Source organism: Phocoena sinus, chromosome 20 (genome assembly GCF_008692025.1).
Source record: "Phocoena sinus isolate mPhoSin1 chromosome 20, mPhoSin1.pri, whole genome shotgun sequence".
Classification (NCBI taxonomy): Eukaryota; Metazoa; Chordata; class Mammalia; order Artiodactyla; family Phocoenidae; genus Phocoena; species Phocoena sinus.
This window is the reverse complement of record NC_045782.1, coordinates 33,624,962-33,640,285: the sequence shown is the minus strand read 5'-3', so window position 1 is coordinate 33,640,285 and position 15,324 is coordinate 33,624,962. Positions and strand designations below refer to the sequence as shown.

Genomic DNA, 15,324 nt, shown 5'->3' with positions numbered 1-15,324 from the left:
GCTGAACATGGCTTATGATATTAAAACCTAAAAAAACAAAATATTAAAATAAAGATAGGAAAAGAGATAAAGGATACTCAGAAGGAGACAACAGACAAATGTCCCAGGAATCTGGGATGAAAGAGTTATTATAACTGAGAATTTAATCTAATTCTTATCTTCTTAGTACCAAAAAGAACTATCTCAAGAGAGGAGAGTTAAAGACTTGCTTTGTAATTCTCATGAAAGCTGCTGTTGCCATGTATTTAATGTATCTCATAAATGTGACACTACTATCAACACTACAGTAAAATATATCAGCTACTGTATACTAAGGTAAAGTATCTAAGATTCCACTTAGGCTGATTCAGATGGTCAGCATGCCACCGACTAAGGGCTTAACACCTGGACTTTTAAGAAAGAAAACTTAGCAAATGAATGAATCTGGCTTTAAGTCATATTTCTGCCACTGAATTAATATGTCTGGCCTTGATCAACATCCTTTATTGGACACGAATGAATTAAAATTCATTTGGATTTCCACAGCAAGAACTCAAGCTCAGTTTTGTTCACATGCTATTATTTAACAGTAAAGCCCTAAGTTAACAATTTGTGTACAAGTGTACACAAAACTTCATTCATTAACTTTCTAAATTCTCTTTCCTTCTTATACATGGTCAGTAGCAGATAGAACCTTTAAATATAAATTAAGCTTACAGTAAGGTTAAAAAAAGTATTGAAGAGAATTAATCAGATAACTGAATCAAAAGGAATGAAATCAAAAGGAAAGAATTTATCATTAGATACATTTTAAACATAACTCTCAATTACTTCAGATGTTCTGTGACACTACTTGTTAAAAAGAACATCTTCCGACAGATCATTTCAGCCCACGATACTGTATTACTAATAGTTCCTTCTTTGTTTTTGTGATTTTACATTTGAGACAAAACAAAACTAGAAGATCCTTCCTTTTCTCAATTATTAGGTCAAATCACAAAAATTTAGGTAACATATACAATGCATGGTTTCTATGAGGTTGAACCATATGACTTTGCCAATATACAACTATTTTTGATGCACAAAACCAGCAATTTTATATGGTTCAACTTAATACGAAAATTGGATGAGACTAGTGGCTTTCCCCGTTTGAAACAATTTCAACTTGCAATGTCTTTATAGGAACCTTTTACTTATAAAACTTAGAGAAGTTATGTAACTATTCATAGTACAATAATTAATAAAAAAAGAAACATTTCCATTACAACGTATAAAATAAAGACCTTCTAAGGATAAGATGATTAAATGCCATTGTGCCTTCAGATTTAAACAATGACTAAGCATTTCAACATAAACTGAGAAATTCCATACTCACATGTTTAAAGCAGGTAACTGGAGCTGCTATAAAGCTATTGCTACTGATGTAGTTACCCCAGCTGAAACCTTCCATGGAGACTGCTACTGAAATAAAATAAATTTAGATATATTACAGTTCTCAAATTTGTAAGAAGGCTATTATTTTAAAATGTGAAATGACATAAATTTATCACCTCTAAAGAAAGTTTCTTCTATAAAGACAAAACTTCTCTAAATAAACATGAACTTTAGCATATATCATATTTGCAAACAAATGGCAGTTTAACTCTTCTATATACAACATATGCTCCTTGGGAAGTGAGGCAAGGGCTCTCCAGTTATAAGAAACAAAGAACAGTAGAGAGCAGATACCTTCAGGATAACAAATGCTGTTCTGACTGCTCTTGTGTTTTATTCCCACGCAGCTATTACCGTGCACTTCAATGAGATTTCTATCCAGTATCCACCACCTAATAGCACCGTAACTTGCAAACACTATTCTATTCTAGAATAATTTACTGAAACCAAAACCACTACCAGGAAGCCCAGTGTCATAATGTGCAAATACAGTACACAAATAGCTTAGTTAACAGAATCCAAAATTAAAATGTTATTAATTAAAACTAGATGAATCAGTACCAAATATTTCACCTCCACTACATTCACCCATATTACCTGATTTAGTCTTTGCTTGATTTTGCAAGGTAGCTTGATATTGAGCATATGCAGCTAGTTTAGCAACTAAAGGTTGTTTCTGAAGAACTTTTGCTTTCTTTGTTGGAGGCTTACCCTAAAACAAGAAGAGTTAAGTAAATAGGATTCTTTCTCATCCTCCCACCCCCAAATCTGAAAACTAACTTGATTGCATACTACTCATTCTGCTTAAGTAAACATCGAGGGTTTAGAAAATTATTAAAGCAGAGGAAACATACAAGGAATTTTAACATGAGAAATGTTTTCTGGAGTTCTGCTACAATGTAGATACGTAATATGGGTAGCAGAGCTGGCACAGACTAAAATAGCAATATGCAAATTAATATGTTAATAAAAAATTATATCCCATAAGATGTTAAAATATAGGCTGTGGTGGATAATTCATTCCTTCTTGTACTAGATAAAACCAGTGGTTATTCACTCATGCAGGTTGCCAAGCATTGCTATTCATATAAGAAAAGATAATTTAATGCTTAAAGAGCAAGTGACTGAGGTTTATACCTTTAGCGCTAACGCAAAAGATCAATGACAAAATGATCATGGGCCAAATTCAGTGTGACAAACTGCCATCCATTTGGGTACAGACCATTGCTCAGGATCTTTAGGTACTGTCTATCTGAAATATAGAAATACATCTAAGTGATGTATTTCCTTAATCTGGGGAATTTAAATAATCCTCTCAGTGCTATGTAATGATCACAATAAGGTAAAGAAGAATATGAAAAATGTGATCATTCAAATAAAATATATTACAAATATCAGTTACATGATGCCTTTAAAAAGTAGTTTATATGCTACAATAGTAATAACTTAGTCAAATGGTCAAATCTCCAGTCATTTTGTAGGCACTGACGTGCATTTACAGAAAGATGATTTGCCTTTCGTATTATGAATTTTTCCAAAAAGTTAGTTGGATTAACCAAATACACTTGGTCAAGGTATCAAATGGGTTACAATAAAAAATACAAACCAAAGATGATGGAAAAATAAAACCAAAGGGTAAATCATTCCCCCTCCCAACACTGAAAGTTTCTACTTTGATGTTAACTCCAAAGAAAATTAGGGGGAAAAATGGCTTCAATTCATATATATCTAAAGATGTTTATTACATCTATACTTATTTAGAAAAAAGACACAAACAAGTCATAGTTTATTTTGGATAGTATGCCTTCTCTATTTATAACAGCTACTCAATTTTATAGAATGAACATATTTCTTTAAAATGTGGGGTATAAAATGATAACTGGCCAATTGGGCAAAGGTGAAGTGCAACGAATCACAATCAAATGACAGATAAACAGTGAAAGCCATAGAAATAACAGATATAAAGAATAAGAAGGTTTCTGTACCGTTACCTGAAGTCTGGCCAAAATGCTTGCCTTCTTGGAGTTTGACGAGTAACTTCTTGAACATGAAACACTGCAGAAACGCTTTGTTTTAGAGTAAAAAGCATCTCGCACACCAACCATCCCACACATTTCGCAGGTAGCTAATTAACAAAAACATTGGTGTTATGATCATATAATAAAACCAATTTTCATCTAACAGTTTAATAATTCCTCCAATTATCTAAAGGTTTTAATTTAAAACATTTCTTTAAAGCAGATAGAAAATTTCTTCTATCTGATACATAAATGATATAAAAACCTAATAAAAGGTAGGGGAAAGACTGGAATGATACCACAGCTACAGGCTCCAGAAGGTCTGACAGTAGCTTAAGGTCTGAAAGGGCTTTAAAAAGGGTCAAAAGACTCACAAACAAATATAAGTTAGATTCAACTAACATTTCCTTAGTGCCCACCTTGTGCCAGACATTATAAGCTCTGATGTTTGAAAGGATTATAAACAAAAGATTAAAAAAAGTGCAACACAACTGAAGATTAATACAAAGTGCAGCACAGGTCTTTAAAATACTGTAAAGACTGAAACATAAAAATGGCCAACTCAGAAAAATGCCAAAGGCAGTATGAGGATTCTCTCAAGTTATATTCAGGAGACGAGAGAAACAGGATAGGTTCAAAGCTTGAAGTACGTGCACTATTGTTAACTGATAATAGAGGGCAACAAAACTCTAACCACTAGTGGGTCTCTTTTGTAAACTAGCATAATGGACAATAATTTGAAAGGCAGAATTAGAAGAACAGGGTAGTAAGAAGTGAAGCTCAAAAAAGATACATAGGTTGTGGGATTGCTGAATTACATAACAGTTCTATTTTAAAATTTTTGAGGAATCACCATACTGTTTTCAATATGGCTATACCAATTTACATTACCACCAAGAGTTTATAAGACTTCCCTTTTTCCATATCCTCCTGAACACTTGTTATCTCTTGTCTTTTTGATACTAGCCATCCTAACAGGTATGAGGTGATATCTCATTGTGGTTTTGATCTTCATTTCCCTGATGATTAGTGATGTTGAGTACATTTTCCTGTACTATTGGCCATTTGCATGCCTTTTTTGGAAAAATGTCTATTCAGGTCCTTTGTCCATTTTTAAATTGGATTATTTGCTTTTTTGGCTATTGAGTTGTATGAGTCCTTTATATATTTTGGATATTAACCCCTTATCAAATGTATGGTTTACAAATATTTTCTCCCACTCTGTAGGTTGCCTTTTCAATTTACTGTTTCCTTTGCTGAGCAGAACCTCTTTAGTTTAATGTAACCTCACCGCTTATTTTAGCTTTTGTTGCCTTGTACTTTTGGTGTCTTATCCAAGAAATCATTGCTGAGACCAACGTCAAGGAGCTTCTTTCTTATATTTTCTTCTAGGAGTTTTATAGTTTCAGGTCTTACATTTAAGTCTTTAATCCATTTTCAAGTTAATTTTTGTGAGTGGTATAAGATAGGGGTCCAGTTTTTCTTTTGCATGTGGATATCAAATTTCCCAACACCATTTACTGAAAAGACTATCCTTTCCCCATTGTGTGTTCTTGTTGCCCTTATCAAAAATTAGTTGACTGCAACTCAGTATCTCAAAGAGATATGTGCCCTCCCATGTTCACTGTAGCGTTATTCACAATAGCCAAGTTATGGAAACACACTAAACGTCTTTTGATGGATGAGTGGATAAAAAAAAAAATGTGGTATATATCTATCCATAGATAGATAGATATGGTATCCATATATATGGAATATTATTCATTAAATTGGAATATTATTCATTATAATTGAGTATTATTCAGCCATAAAAAGTAGGAAATATTGTCATTTCTGACAACATGGACAAAACTGGAGGGGATTATGCTAAGTGAAATAAGCCAGAAAGAGAAAGACAAATAGTGTATGGTATCACTTATATGTGGAAACTTAAAAAAAGAAAGCCCATTTCATAGAATGGTGGTTGCCAGGGGTACAAAGTTTCAGTTATAAAAAGAATAAGTTGTGAGGATCTAATGTGCAGCATGGTGACTATAGTTAATAACACTACTGTATTGTATACTTGGAAGCTGCTGAGAGGGGATCTTGTGCTCACACCGCACGCACGCACGCACACACACACACACACACACACTCAGTTAACTTTGTGAGGTGACAGATGTGTTAATTATCTTGATCTTGGTAATCATTCCACCGTATCCATGTATATCAAACCACCACATTTATAGACATTTATACATTTAAACATATACAATTATATTTGTCAATTATTCCTCAGTAAAGCTGGGGGGATAAAAGATAACAGAGCAAACAACTATGTTGTTGAGTGGGTTGAGTGGGTTCAAATCTCCATCTAAACAGTTATAACTGGAGGAACTTACAGTTTAACCAGTAAGTTCTCATAACAAATTATGAGAAATCATGGAAAAAATGTAAGAAGCCAAGGATAAGAGATAAACAAAGGCTGTCTAAGGGAAAAAAAGCCTGAATGATTTTCTGTTGTAAAAATTCTAGAACAGATTATTTAAAAGGTTTGTGGATCATCTACATTAAAAAAAAAAAAAAAAGCGATCCCAAGGGGACAGTATATCTTTTCCAAGAACTAAACACGTCAAACTAGAATTCTCATGACCAGGATGTAAGCTCCACCAGGCAGTTTATTCTATATTGTTTCTATTTGTATCTGTAAAACAGAGTCTGGCACATATAAAGCTCCCTTTTGTTGTAAGATTACCAGACTGGTATATCATAACTAAACCACGACAAGATGTATATTAACAGGAGTTAACACATTTGATAAAATCTCTCATGTAGCTTTGTCAGTAAGGATTGAGAAATTCAAGCTGAAGTAGAAAACACCTAGGTAGGTTTTAACTGGTTGGATGACTACACCTAGTGAGTCCTGATAAGTGAAGTTAAGTTCTTTGATATGATCTGCAGGACTCTGTACCAGGGCCTTCGATGCTCAACGTTTTAATCAAAAGACTAGAATATAGGGCTTCCCTGGTGGTGCAGAGGTTAAGAGTCCACCTGCCAATGCAGGGGACACGGGTTCGAGCCCTGGTCCGGGAAGATCCCACTTGCCGCAGAGCAACTAAGCCTGTGTGCCACAACTACTGAGCCTGTGCTCTAGAGCCCGTGAACCACAACTACTGAGCCCGAGTGCCACAACTACTGAAGCCCCCGCGCCTAGAGCCCGTGCTTCACAACAAGAGAAGCCACCCAATGAGAAGCCCGCGCACCACAACGAAGAGTAGCCCCCGCTCGCCGCAACTAGAGAAAAGCCCACGCGCAGCAGCAAAGACCCAACACAGCCAAAAAAAAAGTTACCAATGTCATTAAAGGCCAAAGGAAACTAATTAAAAAAAAAAAAAGACTAGAATATGACTTACAGGGCATTATTATCAAATCTGCAAATGACGATCAGATGACACTGCATTCAACATTAGATGAAAGAATTAGGAATAAAATATTTCTAAGACCAAAATTTAGTAAGAAAAAGGTTACATGGAGAGTTTTAAAGTCTTAACACTTTGGGTTTAAAAAATCAACTGGAAAAGCGCAAGACTGATTTAAATTGGTCTAGTTCATGTGGTTTCAGTTATTTGCAAATTCAGTATTAGTTTGAAAAAAGTTAAAGCAATTTTGGTGGCCTGAATGGAAACACAGTGTCGTAAAAAAAGGAGATAAAAGCTGAACTACCTTCTGTCCTAATCACACAGGGTGACCAACTATTTGCCTGAGGTCCTTCTCCAGGATGTGGGACATTTAATCCTAAAACCAGGACAGTCTCAGGCAAGACAAGTTGTCACCCTACTACCACATAATCTGAAGTATTCCCAGAAGAAAGTGAGCAGGATACTGATGAATTAAATCATTGATGCTGAGAAATGACTGAAGCAATTAGGTTTACTTAGTGTGTCCTAGAGACACCCTAGAAATAAGTGTTGTAATGTGATGGGAAGAGATGTCTTTGTTACAGGGATTAGAATCATTCTGTGTACCTTTAAAAATCAAAATTAAGACCAAAAGACAAAGTTAGAGCAAGGATAATTTTGGTTCAATATAGAGGATATTCTGGTAATTAGAGATACCCTATAGCCAAAGTGTTAAAACAGAAAACTTATAAGGAATCGTTAAAGAGAAGGGAGACTTAACCTTGAAAGTCTCTTTCAACTCTGTAAGTCTATTATCTTACACACTTCCAATTACATAGGGATTTATTATTTAATTATGGAACTTAAGTCCCATTAAGTTTCTCAGCTGCCTTATGTTTTCATTTTTTTCTACTTGTTTTCTACCAGCAGGTGGTAGGTATGCAAAATAAAGAGATCTAACACAAACCCAGTGATCTTATCTAGAACTATAAGTTTCAGACTGTGTTTCTTCAAACTGTTCTTTAAAAATTCTAAGGGAAATGACAGGAGAAATGGAATCAAAACATACCCTCAAGTATAAAGGTGTGTAACAGGTAAAGGCTGTTCACCTGAGCTGAAGTATATATCTCCATACTCACCCATGCCAGATTTACCATCTGGGTATGTGTACACTTGGCCATTGTTTTTGATAATTGGCAGATTAGAAGGTAAAGGAGCAACTTCCTCTTCACTCTCCTCAGAGCTGGAGCTGCTACTCGTGTCCTCACTGCAGCTATCATAACCGTCAAACATCCCGAAAGAGTCTCTTCTTTTCCTTTCGGATCGTGAAGAATGTTCAGTCTTAAAAGTAGAAGAAATCAGTAACACATGACACAGCACTCATGTACACTACCTAAAAGACCTTAGTTCAAATTGTGATAAATGAGATTTGAAAAATGAAAATCTAGCCCTGAGAATTGATAATTTTATTTTATAATGGAAAGCTAAATGTTTGTGTCAAGTGGAGCCCTCCACTTCCATGAGGCACAAACCTATTAGCTACCATGTTAGCTAAAAGGAGTAACAATAATGATGGAAAAAACATTAAATGGGAATCAGAAGATCATCATGTAATTAAAGTTTTGCCATAAACTAGATATATCACTTCTCTATAAAATGCGATTAGATCAGATGATTTCTTTTTTTAAAACAACTGTGGTGAAATACACATAACAAATACCTATTTCAAAAATTATAGAAGACAGCATTTCTACATGTAACACTATTTCATTTTTTTAACATACATAATTAGAAAAAAACCCAATCATCTCCAGCTAAACACTATTTCCTTTTCAAAAGAAAAAGCACAAAGATACTACATATCATGTTCAGCAAATGCTACTCATATGTTCCTCCAAAAATGTTCCCTCACTCAAGCCACCCAAAAACCCCCAAACTAAACACCTACCACCACTCCAACTTCTCCTGAAATCAATTCCAAAACTTCAAGTTCAGTGAGAAGAAAGTTAAAAGAAAGCAGGGAAAAACAAAGAGAAAAAAGAAACGGAATATTTGAAATGAAAAAAAATCAAACCATCACTAAACATACCAGTGAGTTACAAGTAGAGTGAAAACCATCAACCAAAAAATCTTTAGAGTTTGGTACGTATCTTATTATTTTGCTTCAGTTATAATTTTTTTTGTATCATCTTTCACCTTATGCACAATTTCTTCTCTGGCTAGTTTAACGTCTTAACATGACCAATAACAAAGCTGAAATCTGTGGTCCAAAGTTTGACAAGATAAAACCATCCGAATGCATATCTTAGTTTTATTGAATAAACTGTCATTTTCAGATATGCTTGTATTAAACATTTGCTTTGAGATGGGGAACTGATTTTCATTTGTATCAGGTGTAACTATGAAAGCAACAAAACTAGTTTCTTAATCCACGCAATGGAAATATTATATACTCAAATGAATACTGTCTTTTAAAGAAGTCCCCTTGGGAGACTCTACACATGTTCTACTAATATTGCCGCAACTTCTAAACTCTTTTTTTTTTTTTTAGTATTCTTCTTTCAGAACCCTCTTTTAGACCCAATTTAAAAAAGAAAAGCCGACTGAGGTCACTTTAGAATATTCCCCCCTCCCCCACTATTGGTTTCCCCAGCCTGATTATTTAGCAGATTTGGTTCTGAATAGCTTTGTTATTTCTATAAATTACATGTATCTTCAAAGAATCAAAATCTGCTAACACCAGGAGATTTCAAAAGAATAAAGACTCTGAACGCAATTCAAAAGGAAAAGTCTAACAATATTTTGAACTGGTAAGGTGGCAGGGAATAGGATAATGCTTGTTTAGATAAAGTATGGTACTAGCAACACAGAATTCTGACAGACCCAGGTTTGAGACTTAGTTTTGTCATTTATTAGCTGTGAACTTGGGCAAGTGATGACTTTCTTTCTCTTATTCATTCAACATTCAACAACTATTTATCAAGCATCTGTGTGCCTCACAGTAAGAGAGGTTAAGAGAGATCAATGGTTCTCATAAGGTTATAGTCTACTGGTGGGAGAAATCCAAGCAAGACCATGTGATAATAGAGTAATAAGGCAAGTGTAGTCAACTGAGATTCGGTGGTGAGGAAAGACCCTGAGGACAAAAAGGGCAGCCACTTGAATATCTGGTGCTGGAAGGAAAGGGCAAGACAAAGGCTTTTGGGCTGGAACATACTTGGTGCATTGAAAGGCCAATGTGGCTGGTGTCCAGTGTGAGAGGTGTGGGAGATGAGGTTGGAGGAGGATGCAGTGGCCAGATCACCAGGGCCCTTGAAGGCTAGGTTAAAGTTTGATGTATTTTCTTCCTGAGGGCAACATAAAGACACTATGAAATATTTATCACAACGCCTGCAAGATACATTTAGTAAACACGGGCTAGAATTCTAAATCCGAATAAATTCATACACCCTGACTCCATACAGAGATGATCTTTTGCATCCAGAGTTTTCATATAAGTTTGTCGTCCACTTTATAGTCAGCTTGGTTAGCCGCTATTTACTGATCCTGAAATGTCAACACAGAATATCTTATTCTGACTCAACTTGTTAGAGAATATAAACTTAAAATTTCAGGGACCCAATGATTACAAACATTTTGGTTTCAATAAGTATAGGCTGTTAACATTTAAAAAAACGTATTATGGTCAAATACATTTGGGAAATTTTCCTTACTTCAAAGCCCTCTTCGAACCCTTAAGATGCTTGTGAATATTACAATAATTTAAGAGGTATATATAGTATGCAGTGTTTTCCAAAGCATCTTTTTTTTTTTTTTTTTTTTTTGGTACGCGGGCCTCTCACTGTTGTGGCCTCTCCCGTGTGGAACACAGGCTCCGGACGCGCAGGCTCAGCGGCCATGGCTCACGGGCCTAGCCGCTCCGCGGCATGTGGGATCTTCCCGGACCGGGGCACGAACCCGTGTCCCCTGCATCGGCAGGCGGACTCTCAACCACTGTGCCACCAGAGAAGCCCCCAAAGCATCTTTAAGGACTAATGTTCTAGAGAAATGTTCTCTATATCAGACCAAAGCCCCTGAGGGGGCTGCAACTTCAATATAAGTTGTAAAATGGGTGGGAAAAAAACTGACTACATGTAGGGAGTTCCCTGGTGGCCTAAGTGTTAGGATTCCAGGCTTTCACTGTGGTGGCCTGGGTTCAATTCCTGGTCAGGCAATTGAGATCCCACAAGCTGCACAGCTCGGGGACCTACAAAGGAGCCTTTCTGTCCATGCTCTGGGTGGAGAGGCTTCTCTGGGATTTTGCAACCAAAGACCTGAGGTTATAACTTATCCTACCCTAGATGGTCAGAAAATTCCCATGTCAAGAAATTAAAGTGGTTCTAGGATACCAGTGCCCCTTGACACCCAGAAAAAGCAATCCTAAATCATTTCAGAAATAATCACCTACAATTCCGGCCTTTCAGCATTTCCACAGATTTTTATCAAATATCAGTACACAATCAAATATCAAATACACAATAAGCGGTCCACCGCAAGCGTCAGCAGAAATAGATTAGATATCCCAAATAGTTAGGCACTGGAATTGCCAGAGACAGAATATAAAATAACCGTACAAGAACTAAGAAGAAATAAAAAATGTTATTAAAAAATGAACAGAGAATACAATCAGAAAGAACCAAATGTTATTTCTGTAAATGAAAAATACAATTGCTGTAATTTAAAAAAAAAAAAACCAAAAAAACCCTAAATGGATTAGACATGCCTAAAAAATAATTGGGGAAATGGAAGATAAACATTAAGAAAGAACCCAAAAAGGCAAAGAAGAACAGAAACATAGAAACTAAGAGGTTAAAAGAGCACTGAATGTAAAGATCTAATAATAAATGTCAATAAGAGTTCTCAAAGGATATGGACTTCCCTGGTGGCACAGTGGTTAAGAATCCACCTGCCAATGCAGGGGACATGGGTTCGAGCCCTGATCTGGGAAGATCCCACATGCTGCGGAGCAACTAAGCCTGTGTGCCACAACTACTGAGCCTGTGCTCTAGAGCCTGCGAACCACAACTACTGAGCCCGAGTGCCACAACTACTGAAGCCCTCGTGCCTAGAGCCTGTGCTCCACAACAAGAGAAGCCACTGCAACGAGAAGCTCGCACATGGTAACGAAGAGTAGCCCTTGCTCGCTGCAACTGGAGAAAGCCCGCATGCAGCAACGAAGGCCCAACACAGCCAAAAATAAATAATAAATTTATATATATATAAAAAAATTCTCAAAGGAGAGACTATGGAGAATGGAAAAAGGTAAAGCTGAATGAGATACTGGCTGAAAATTTTGAAGAAATAACAAAAACATGAATTCACAGATAGAACTACAATATACGTTAAGCACTACAATATATGTTAAGCACAACAAAAAGATATCCACATCTAAACAGATGACAGTAAAAGTGCAGGAGACCAGAGAGATTTTAAAAGTAACCAATCACAACAGTGAATCTCACTAGTCAACAAGCCCAGTTTAGGCACATTTAGTCCCATCAGCTGCTTAGTAACTAACCATTAAATATGAATAAACAGGCAAGGATTACCAGTCATTTGTGAAAAGCCTCTTAAAAATGTGGAAGACCAGGAACTTCCCTGGTGGTCCAGTGGTTAAGACTCCTCGCTCCCAAGGCAGGGTGCCTGGGTTCGAGCCCTGGTCGATCCCTGGTTGGGGAACTAAGATCCCACATACTGCAACTAAGCACTTGCGCTGCAACTATTGAGCCTGCACACCTCAATGAAGAGCCCGTGTGCCGCAATGAAGACCCAGTACAGCCAAATTAATTAATTAATTTTAAAACTAAAAAAATTAATTAAAAAAATGTGAAAGACCAAAACAAATCTTCAGAAAAAAAGAATCTACAGGAAATAGAAGTAATACAGGGAGCAAAAGAAAACTTCAAAAAAAAATTCTTCAGAGAAATATAATAATAGGATGCTATCAGTGAACAAGACAGATCTTGGAATTTAAAAAACAGAAGAGGCAAAATAATAAATTAATACATGGATAGTAAAATCAAGGAAATCTTTCAAAAAGCATGTGTGTATGTGTATACATGAGACAAATAGGTAGATAATAAAAGAGAAAAGAGAAAAGTTAAATACAGAAGATACAAAATCCAAAGAATAGAGATACTGAAGAAAGAAAACAGATAGGAACAAAGAAAAAAATACAACAACAACAAGAATTCCAGGATCAAAAGACAGAGTTCCTATACTGAAGGGACCACACAAGCCCAGCTTAATGACTTAAAAAAAAACCAAACTATACCAAGGTACATCCTTATAAAAATTACAGAACTTTGCCATACTAAAAGCTTCAAGAAAAACACTATATCACACAAAAAGAGAAGGGAATTAGGATATCAGTGGGTTTCTCAATGACAAGATTAACAAAAGTAATGCCTTCAAACTTCTAAAGGAAAAAAATTCTTATCAGAAAAGCTATACTCAAAGCTCCAAGTGAAAATCAACTAACTAAAAAACAAACAAACAAAAAGAAGAAAAAAAAGAAAGCAATAGCTGGTTAAGGAAAAAAATTCTTATCATAAAATCTACACTCAAAGCTCCAAGTGAAAATCAACTAACTGAAAAACAAACAAACCCAAAAAAAAAAAAAAAAAAAAAGAAAGCAATAGCCAGTTCTTTGAGAAGATCAATAAGACTGATTAGAGGTAAGCAAAAAAGAGAAAAGACAAAATTTCCAGTATCATGGATGAGAGGCAGCATCACTACAGATTCTGGAGATATTAAGAGGAGAGTAAGAATATTACCAACAACTCTATGCTAATAAATTTGACAACTTAGAGGAAACGGACAAATTCTTTGAAAGACATAAAACCAAATCTCACATATAAACATAGTACCTGAATAGGTAAATAACTATAATAACCTGAATAGGTAAAGAAATTAAATGTGTAGTTACAAACCTTCTCACAAAGAAAACGCCAGCCCAAATGGCTTCACTGGAGAATTCTACTTAAGAAATACTACTGATTCTACAACAACTCTTCCAGGAAACTGAAGAGGATGAAATAGTGTCCAATTCATTCTATTAGGCCAGCATTACTCTGATCCCAAAACCAGAAAAGCTATTGTAAGAAAACTACAGAGCAATATTACTCATGAATATAGGATGCAAACATTTTAAACTAAATTTTAGCAGACTGATCAAACACTACATAAAAAGAATAATATAGGATGGCCAAGTGGGTTTATCCCAGGAAGGCAAAGCTAATTCAACATTTGAAAATCAATAAATTCATCATATTAATAGACTAAAAAACAGAAGTCATATGATTATCTCAAGAGATACAGAAAAAGCATTTTACAGACTCCGAGACCTATTCCTGATTTTTAAAAAAAACCCTCAGCAAACTAGGAATAGAAGAGAACTTCCTCACCCGATAAAGAACATTCAGGAAAATCCTAAACTTAGCATGAAATTTAATGGGGACTTCCCTGGCGGTCCAGTGGTTAAGACTCCATGCTTCTACTGCAGGGGGCACGGGTTTGATCCCTGGTAGGGGAACTAGGATCCTGTATGCTGTGTGGCCCAGCCAAAAAAAAAAGAAATTTAATTATGAAAATCTGGATGTTTTCCCATGAAGACTGGGAGTTTATATATTTGCTTTTGCCATTTTAATTCAGTATTGTACTAGAAATTCTAGCCAGCGCAATAAGAAACAAAAAGTACAGAAATAAAGAAATAAAAGAATCCAGATTGTAAAGAAGTAAATTTAACTAAATCTTTATTCCCAGACATCATGATTGTAGAAAATCTGATGGAATATACAGTAAGTGTTGGGCTAATAAGTGTTTAGCAAGGATGCAGGACAAAATATCAGTACAGGAAAATCAGCTGCATTTCTATATACTAGCAACAAAACTCCAGAAATTGAAATTTCTGGAGTTCAATTTCTGGAAATAAAAAAATACCACTTACAATAGCATCAAAAAGTATGAAATAATTGGGGATAAATCTGGCAAAAGATGTGCAAGACCAATACCATGAAAACTACTAAATGTTCCTGAAAGGGTTAAAGAAAGATCTAAATAAATGGAAAGATTTACTGTGTTCACAGATTAGAAGAATAAATATTGTTAAAATGCCAATTCTTCCCAAGTTGATTTATAGATCCAACACAATTGTAATCAAGGGACTTCCCTGGTGGTCCAGTGGTTAAGAATCTGTGCTTCCACTTCAGGGGGCAGGGGTTCAATCCCTGCTGGGGAACTAAGATTCTACATGTTACATGGAGTGGCCAAACAAACCAACCCCGAAAAACATAATCAAAACACAGAAGACTCTGGGGTAGAAATTGACAAGCTGAATCTAAAATTCATATGGAACTGCAAGGGCCTAGAATAGCCAAAACAAATTTGAGAAGAACAAAGTTGAAAGACTTAAGCTTCCTGACTCCAAGACGTATGCTGAAGCTACTCTAATCAAGGCAGTGGAATTTTGACATAAA

General features: G+C 35.7%; 1 protein-coding gene across 12 annotated transcripts in view; it reads right to left on the bottom strand.

The window, feature by feature from the left end:
• The window catches only part of MBTD1 (mbt domain containing 1), a 70,200-nt gene that overhangs the window by 33,322 nt on the left and 21,554 nt on the right, over positions 1 to 15,324 (bottom strand). For 8 of the 12 annotated variants that reach the window (XM_032615666.1, XM_032615665.1, XM_032615667.1 and 5 more), the window contains 4 exons: positions 7,948 to 8,149; positions 3,399 to 3,538; positions 2,011 to 2,125; positions 1,355 to 1,440 (listed from right to left, as the gene is read on the bottom strand). In XM_032615666.1, coding sequence (XP_032471557.1) covers positions 1,355 to 1,440; positions 2,011 to 2,125; positions 3,399 to 3,538; positions 7,948 to 8,101 — 495 coding nt within the window. In that variant the 5' untranslated portion in view covers positions 8,102 to 8,149. The remainder of the gene's footprint in view (positions 1 to 1,354; positions 1,441 to 2,010; positions 2,126 to 3,398; positions 3,539 to 7,947; positions 8,150 to 15,324) is intronic. The other 4 variants (XM_032615662.1, XM_032615670.1, XM_032615660.1 and 1 more) reach the window with 3 other exon arrangements.